Here is an 8650-nt window from a genome sequence, read left to right as displayed (position 1 = left end):
GTGCCGGGCCGCGCGCGGTGTCCCTGAGGGCGCCTCCCCCCCCCCCATCCACCCCCCTTTCCCCGACCTCCCTCCTCCTTACAGCCTTCCAGAATGTTCTGAGGGGGGGAGAGGACCCCCCCCCCCCCGCCCCCCACGTACACACACACCCCTATTTAATTATTTATTATTTATTTATATAGTGAGGTGCACAGAGGGTCCCCGTGGCGCCTTCGTGCCCCGTAATGGCCCCAAGGGGAGAGTTTGGGTGCCACAGCCTTGTGGTGATGGGGTTGTCGGCACCACAAAAAACACCACAAAACACCACAGGGCAGTCGGATGCCAGCAGGACGGGGCGGCCAGGAGCCATGCTGTAGGACGGAGCCCAGAAGGTGGCTGCCAGCCCCTCAGTCCCGTGTCGCACCCCGATCCAGCCCTGGGTGTGCACACAGGGAAGGTTTGGCAGCCTGCCCCCCCCGGCTGTGCTTTAAACAATAAACCAGAATCGGGAGCCGTGAAGAAGTATTTGTATTTCAAAAAGACCACAGGAACTCGAGCCTCATGGCAGGGTTTAATCATCTCTTTGCAGGGGTTTGTGTTCCGCCACTAGAAGCTGTGGGCGTGCACGGGAACTTGCTGATCCTTACCTGCAGCGAAATGAAAACAAAGAAAAATCACCTACTATGGAAAAAAAAAATACAAAAACATCCGAGTGGAATTCACTTGGGCTGTATTGGGGCATCCCATTTTCCTCCACTGCCTCCCCACAGGCATTGCAGGGTGCTGGGATGGCCAGGCCAGGAGCCACCTGGGGCTGTGCCTCTGTGCTCCTGTCCCCGTGCTCCTGCCCAGCCTCTCTGCTGGGAGAGGAGGTGCAGGCCAACTTCAGCCAGAGCAGAAGCAGGGGAGCTCAGCCTGGCTGGAGTTAGTGTGTTGAGAGGTCTTTTGTTCCCCAGCTTCTGCTGAGGCTTAAAGACAGGATTTAATTCAGAAGCTTGTTCTGGGAAGCTGCATGAATACGCAGTCAAATACTTACAGAGCTGTTTCACTTGATTTCTTGAAGCACTGAAAATAAAGACAGAGTCCTGTTATCTTTCATATGTTCTGGCCAAGGGGTGTTTTTACTAATGTCTTACATGCGTGTAATTCTTTCCCCCTAGAATACCTAATATTTGATTTATCTACTGGTAAATCCAACGCAGGAGGTAGCACATAATGGTTCTCTAACACTGAAAGCAACCCAACAAAGCAGTATAGAAAAGGCAGAAAACAAAAGGGCATCACAGCAAAACAATCTACTTTTTTCCCTCAGAAACTAGATCTATCCGTACCTTAAAAATTTTATCTTTTCGAGCCACAATTCCAAAAAGCACGGTGAGCGTAACCACCACCACAGCAGCAATAACAGCCTCCAGGGGGAAAACAGTTTTTTTATCTGCAAAGAGGGGAGAGGAGGTTGTGTATCTGCTAGATTGGTACAGTTACATAAAACAAGTCATTTCACAGAACCACAGAAAGGCACATTTCTATTTTGGCGAACCAAAGGAGGAATTAAAATGTCGGTCCCTGCAGAGGATCCCCGGGGTACTGTTACGTGTGGCAATATGGATATCCAGCTGTATCACTGACAGCTAACGTTCCTTTTATCTCTTTTTCAGGACACCATGGGCAATGGGGTGGGCAGTGGATGCCCCTAATCTGGTGGGCCACCTGACCAAGCATCACCTGTCAGAGACACAGGCATCCAGCACGGCTCGGCCTCCGCCTGCCTGTAGTCCACAGAGGTACAGTCATTTCTGGAGGACAGCTAATCTGTCTTGCCTTAAGCAGCTTTTTTAGCATGACAGAATACTGTGGTTGGAATACAAAGCTTCAAGTGAGACCTGAGGTGCTTTAAAACACACTTGGATGTGCCCTGTCATCATGGGAAGTGAGAAAGCGGGACGAGTCTGCTTCAGGCCATGCTTGCCAAGTGCCTGTGAATAACAAGTAAAGCAGGAAAGGCCTTTACTGGTGCTGTGCACCTGGGCGCAGGTGAGATCCTCATAAACACAGGGAGTTTGCCACTTTCCACTTACATTTCTTTACACTTCTCCACCATATTAATGTAAGTGGACTGCTATCGTTGTAAAACAGAATGGAGAGTTAGGTGTGAACCTTATTGTTTAGCAGCAGCCTTGTTACCTTCAACTATCAGGTGGAAATTCTTTCTCCCGGTTCCCAAAGAGGATTTCACCTCACAGGTGTAGGTCCCGTTGTCAGACTTCACTACTTTCGTGATAGAGAGCTGGAAGACCTCGCTAGTCTGGTACACCTGGTAGCGATTTTGCTGTAGGGTCAGGATGGTGTTGTTCTTGTACCAGGTTGCTTGGCCTTGCGGGTTGGATTTGGCATTGCAGGTCAGAGTGACGTCTTTGTCTTCTTCGGCTTTGACGGTCTCGTCTTCAGTCACATTGGGAGGAACTGTTCAGAGTAAATGCGGATAAATAGGTCGTTAACAACGCTGCTCGCCATTAAACAGGAAATAACTTCGCTTTTCACATCGCTTGTGCGCCTTGTTTAAATGGGGTTGGCACGCTGCCCTGCAGCCCTTCATGATCCCCAGGGATCAGCAGGGCAGGCATGACAGTCGCTCCCGTGACTCCCCTGCCCTGACTTGTATCCTTGAGAAAGAATCTAGGTGGAGGCAGGGACATAGCCAGAAAATCTTCTTAAGGGCCCACCCACTCCCTGTAAAAGAGGCATCAGATCAGGCCATAAGCAACAGTGTGGAAAGGGAGTGTCTTACCACGTGAGCTGTCTCCTCCTAAACGCATTTTTTCCGGGTGAACACAGCGTACAAGGGTGCAAAACACCCTGCCTTCGACTCACACCCAGACCCCAAGGTGCTCAGCCCATGATTCTGTCTCACCAGGCCGTTCCACACAGATATCCACAACAACGACTCACACTGGACATCCAGGATCACCGAGACCTTGACGGATTGGTCCCGCCTCAGCTTGCACGTGAAGGTGACACCATTGTCGGTCTCAGTGGCCGGGGAGATGCAGATGTTGCTGATGTTCACTTTGTTCCCATCTTTCAGATCCACTTGGCCATCTCCTCGGTACCAGAGCAGCTCCTCGGCCTTGCTGCTGTTCTGTACCAGGCAGGAGAGGGAGATGGGAGTCCCAGATGATGTGGACAGGGTGAAGTCAGCAGCATGGTTGTTTACAGACAGTTCCACGCCTGCAGAAGGAGAATGAGGGCATTTGGGTGTCCTAAGCTGTACCCTTCCCACAGAAGCCCTGCGGTTTCCCCAGGCCTTGACTTTGAAGGAGACACTGACAGAAGAGCTCCAGGCTTCAACATGACACTTATCTTTCAAGTGTGACTTTAGTTTCTGAGACAGGAAGCACCTTCATCACAAAGCTCACTTCATGGTTACTTAAAATCAAAGTGAGGCATTTGCAAGTGCCTGCGTGAATGCCAAAGCCTGACCTATAATAAGACAATGTCTGAAAACCACATTATGTCAGCAACGACGTAACACACAGCAAAAGAGCATCCTGCCAGTATTGCCCAACCTTCTGCTACAAGTCACTGATGCAGCATACCGGTGCCCTCAGTTTTCGTGACACAGTTTGGTATTCTGCTCTTTGGCTTGAGCTGAACGTGCTTGAGAGTGTAGAGCAGTGAATCAGCTCCTCTGCCATGCCCAGGCAGTTTGTGAGTTGCAGTTAATCTAACGTACAAACCTCAGGATGTATTAAATGGGAAAACAGTATGGGAAATAAATTTTTCTATCAAGTTAAAACTCACTAGACTAACCAGTCATGGATTAACGAGCTAAAAGCACATTGCAGAATATAAAAGCACAGCGGCCTTGTCATTCCCATGCAGCTGCTGCACTAACATTTGAAAATGCTGATGCTTCCCCATTCCCTGCTCAGCTCCTCTAAAATCAGAGGCCAGCTTTTAGGCAATCCTCAGGGAAAGAGCTCCAGAGCGTACGAAAACTTGGGATGCTGCTGTGGCACATCACCCCAGGCAGCACCCAGGCCCGGTTTCTCCTGTCAGCACGAGGCGGTTCGGACAAAGTGATGATGGATTTTTTTCCATTGCTTACCTGTGGCTACGCATGCCAAAAAGCAAACCAGGAGGACAGGCACTGCATAGGGGACTGCAAGGCTGCTTTTCTGCGCCATCTCCGAGGAGCCCAGCCGGTGCCTGTTGAAGAGAGGGAAAGCCACAGCGCTGCTGCTGCTGCTGGGGCTCGCAGAGGGGCTGCCTGCTGCCATCAGACACCCTGGGGAGAGCCCTCACCAACACCAGGCCAGGGTCACTGGGGATAAACTAAGCCAATTTGTTGCACAATTTTTTCCAAGTCCAAGCATAACCAAGGAGATTTTGTGTCTTTCACCTCTGTTGCATGAATCCATTGCCTCTCACTACCTGCCTGCCAGGGGCGGCTGTCTCTGGGATGTAGCAGAGGACTTACCTTGGGAAGTGTCCCAGGAGAGGCTGCTTCTGAAAAGAAATGTGCAGCGCTCTCCTCCCTGCATTTATAAGGTCTGGATTTTAATATTTTATGGTAGTTCACTAAGAAGTGAGTCCATAAAATGGGTTCAAGGCCTCATTTAATTCCTGGATTTCTGAGCTCCCAGAACATTGAAGAAAAGTATTTGCTGGGCTCTGCTGTCTGTTTTATGAGACTTGCTGAGGCAATGAGTAACTAATGAGAAAGTTCCTGCATCAGCTATAAAGACCTTCTGCCAAAAATAACACCTTTTCACTTTCAGCTTTCTGGCTGTTTGTGACACCGTTTCAAGCCGTAGGAAGTTTATCCTAGATTATTGTTGAACAGGAGGAGACTCCGATACTCCCCCTCCTGCCTGAAGGTCCGTTGCTGTGTCCTTCTTTGATGGAAAAAGGAGAAAATGCACCGATTCAGACTTTGAACCGTGTGTTGGCAGAGGGAGCAGTGCCACTGCCCTGCTAAAAGGTGAGTACCCTCGGCTGGCTCAGCCCCTGGGAAGAGCGAGGGTCGCCGCGCTGCAGTGGTGCCGCATGATAAAAAGGAAATGTTTGGAGTAAATGAGGATGTGAAGGATGAGAGCACGGAGTCTGGGGTGTGTTTTTCAGTCTAGAAAGAAGAGTAAAGGAATTAGAGGTTCTATGGTGGGTCTGTCATGATGCAGGGCACAGCATCAAATGGCACCTGGGGAAAATTCTGCCCTGGATTTGCCCCAAGTCTGTGTGACAGGCAGCAAGGTGAACTGGGGTTCCTTGGGTTTACAGTTTTGAAATGAAAGCAATGGCAGTGCCCTGTTTTGCAATGGGATTTGGGAACTGCCAAAGGAAGGGAGACTAGAAAAGCAAGGTGTTAACTTGGCCAGAGGCACCGAAAGGGAATGCTCTAAAACTGATAAGAATTACTTTCGCAATGACTTTTTGCATATTCCCTTTTATAAAGGGCACAATCATCCTGTGGGAGTCTAATTACCGCCGAGGTCTCGAGCTGAGTGGGTTGCGTTATCCACCTTCCCGGGACACCTAGGAGGGACAGAAACGTCATGTTCCGGGACATGAAGCAGCCCCTGGTGACTCAGACCAGGAGGAACCCTTCAGACAGGCAGAACCCCGGTGAGTCTTCGCAGCAGCAGATCCAGTGCCCTCCTTTGAGGTGTTTGGATTGTGTCAAGGCTGGGTTAGGCAGAGCTGGGCTTGAGCCACAACCATCCACCCACCCGCTCCTCCTCGCCGTCCTTATGGCAACAGTGGGCTGACAATAATAAACCCCAATTAAGCCTGTTGTTAAATATGACTCTGAGCAGCCCCGAAGGGAGTAAATTAACACACAGCAGTCTATTTCTGGGTGTAATCCAAGCCTTGGAAACCCGAGAAGAAAAGATTTAGAACGTGATAGAGATTGGGCCAAAGTTCCTTTTCCACTGGCTGTCTTAACTCCCAGCTCCAACCTCCTCCTTGGTTTGGTTTCCACTTGATTATCCTCAGTGCCTCCGGGGGTAGAGAGCACAACGAGTAATCCCCTGAACGTTTGCTGGCAGGCAGCACAATTGATATTCAGCAGTGAGGGTGGAAGATTCCTCCTGGAGTCTGGGGCACAGCAGGATCTGCACCGACGTGTGGGATCTGAGGAGCGAATCCACGGGCTGGGCTGTGTTGTGAGGTGAGCGGTGCCTCCAAGCCCACTGTAATCCTGCTCCAGAAAACATGTTTGCAACAGAGCCTGAGGCTCTGCTCCAAGCCTGCTCCCGTCTTCCTACTCGTGGTGGTTCTCCTCTCCTAATCCCTTTTTAATATGCGGTGCTACATATTTTGCAACCCCATTGTTTGGGCATGACTCTAACATGGCCTCCGCTTGCCAGCTGTCAGCTGTCAGGGCCGGGCTGCCAGGGGATGCCATGAGCATCCTCAGCACCCCTGGGCCTCCCCCAAAACCGAATTTCCCAAGTATAAAGATCAGGAAGGATGAGACATGGATTTGCAGGCTCGCAGCCCATGCCCCAGATATCATCCACTGTTGGGACAGAACTTTTTCACAAGTTTGTTAATAATTCTGTTTCCTGATCGCCCTGAAATGAAAGGTTATGTGCTCTGAATAGCCATGGGAAGGAGAAAGAATAGCAAAAGGAGTGCTGGACCAGTGCATGTTGTAAAAAATTATGGAAAAGAAGTCACTCAGCAGGTGAGTGGCATCTGGGCTGTGACGTGGTGCTGGTGAGTAATGGGTGCGGGTTTGGGTGTGGAGGCACGGGGTGCGGGTGCCCCCTGCGGGACACAGGGTGCCTCTGGCAGCCCATGGCAGTGGCCCAAGCTGTGGGTAGCAGCTCAGAGCAGGGGTGTGGGACCTCCTGGGTGGGTTTGGGTTTCATCCTGGCATGGGAAGCCCCCTGAGGAGCCTGTGCTGGCAGCAGTGCAGCACGGAGCTGTATCCTGGCCTCGCTGTGCTCATCTTTCAGAAGTTTAGGTAGTTTTTTTTAGGCAGGCATCAAGGTTTAAATTGTTCAAACAATCCCTTGAAGCTGTTGTTTCAGGATCTTCTGAGCTCTCCCTCCTTGAAGTGAGCACGAGGAGCAGAAATGTGCCCAGAAGGGCAAGTCTGACCTTTAGGGAAGAGCATCGAGGCACTCGCCAGCATTTCCTGTGCTGTGATGAAAACATCCAGAGACTGCAGGAACTCTGAGGAGTGTGCAGGGACATCGTGGCATGCTGCTGCACCACAGTGCCTGCTGCTGTTCTCAGCCTTCTTCCCGAACTGCTCTGGGTCACATTCGGTGCTGCTGGCACGCCTCGTCGCCGGTCTTGATTTAGAAAACTAAAGATAGCAACCAAGTGTGGCCGTTGCTATCCTAACCTGAGAAATACAGTCCCAAATAAAAGCAAATGTGAAAAGAACTTAGCATGACATTAGCAATATAGGTCCCTGCGGGAGATAAAGCTGAGTTTTCTGTGCTGAATTCCACCTCGGTGTTGGTCCTTGCAGCTTCCCATCTAGGGAGTCCTGTTTAACAGCCTTCAGCTTTCACTCCTCGTAGCACTCAGGCAAATTATTAATATCGATCCTTAATTTGCATCATGAAACTCCATTTTCAACCTGATTGAAGAAATTTGCAAGGCAGTCTCCTGCCTCAGCAGGCTTGTAGCAGAGATTGTCTGCTAGGTCCCTGTGACTTTGTTGTTTTCCTGGACAGAAAACATGCCGCTGCCACTGCGGGGCAGGACTTCAAGTTTTTTTTTCTTCCTCTGGGAAAAGAAAATGACTGGGGATGCTGCTAAGTTGGGTGCCTGTTTCTTGCCTGATTTAGATGCTCTCTGACGGCCAGTACAGGAAATTCCCTGGTATTATTCTCAGATCTGCTTCTCTTTCATCACTGTTCTTCTGTGGCTACTCTACAGCCCAGACCCAAGATATTTTTGCCTACCTAGGAACCATCATCACCAGTGGGATTTCTCGGAAGTGCTCTGCTGGAAATCCGAGTGCTGATTTGATCGTGTGAAGACCTGCCAAAAAACACGAGCAGTTTGAACTTCCCTGCTGTGGAGTCATCCCCCGTTCCTTGGGCGAGGAATCCGCAAAGCCCCAGCTGCTCCATCTTGCTGGTTGACGGGGAGCCGCTCGCTGCCAGTCTTCAGGAGGAAACCGCACTCCTCAGGGGCTGAAACCACCACGGACGGTGTTGTAAGGCAAAAGCCACAGCCCCCACGTACCGAGCCTTGCGGTGTGCCAGGGCTGCAGCTCTCTGCACGCAGGAGCACGGAGCGGAGCTGGAGGAGTCCCGCAGGTCAGTCCCTCACCTATGGTCATGCTCACCCAGGGGCCTGGCAGCTCCTAGGCTGGCCCAAGGAAGCGTGGAGGTTTTGTTTTTAGTGGCTGCAGAGAAAATGACGGGGTGAGTCAGTCCTCTGCCACATGCTGCTTTTACAATTGGTTTGTTGAAATTCCAGACAACCGGGCTTTTATCAGCTAAAAAGGGAAATGAGCTCAGTTACTCTGTGTAAATCCAGAGTGATTTATTTGTAGACGAAGGACTTAAACCTATGTAACTGTGACCACTTGTGAGGCTGCCAAATTCCCTGGTGATGTCCCTTCTCCCTTTTGGTTTAAAAACACCCTGGTGACCCAGCTCTTTCAGCTTTCCCAGTTTAATTAGATCGGGGACATCTC

At 50.6% G+C, this 8650-nt stretch overlaps 1 protein-coding gene and 1 long non-coding RNA gene across 2 annotated transcripts; one reads left to right on the top strand and one right to left on the bottom strand.

Moving 5' to 3' along the window:
- Window positions 1-154: 154 nt before the first annotated feature.
- On the bottom strand, window positions 155-4517 carry TMIGD1 (transmembrane and immunoglobulin domain containing 1). The gene is made up of 7 exons (XM_005023141.6): window positions 4460-4517; window positions 4088-4188; window positions 2929-3207; window positions 2164-2442; window positions 1311-1414; window positions 1016-1044; window positions 155-626 (listed from the first exon to the last, which is right to left on the bottom strand). The coding sequence occupies exons 2-7, from the start codon at window positions 4164-4166 to the stop codon at window positions 623-625; spliced, it is 774 nt and encodes a 257-aa protein (XP_005023198.3). The 5' UTR covers window positions 4167-4188; window positions 4460-4517; the 3' UTR covers window positions 155-622.
- A 948-nt stretch (window positions 4518-5465) lies between these two features.
- On the top strand, window positions 5466-8050 carry LOC113845642 (uncharacterized). The gene is made up of 3 exons (XR_003501381.3): window positions 5466-5604; window positions 6570-6670; window positions 7912-8050. It is a non-coding gene; the product is annotated as an uncharacterized lncRNA (long non-coding RNA).
- Window positions 8051-8650: the final 600 nt, after the last annotated feature.

This window comes from Anas platyrhynchos, chromosome 20 (genome assembly GCF_047663525.1).
Source record: "Anas platyrhynchos isolate ZD024472 breed Pekin duck chromosome 20, IASCAAS_PekinDuck_T2T, whole genome shotgun sequence".
NCBI lineage: Eukaryota > Metazoa > Chordata > Aves > Anseriformes > Anatidae > Anas > Anas platyrhynchos.
Note: the sequence above shows the minus strand (reverse complement) of the source record. Positions and strands in the feature narration are given on the sequence as shown.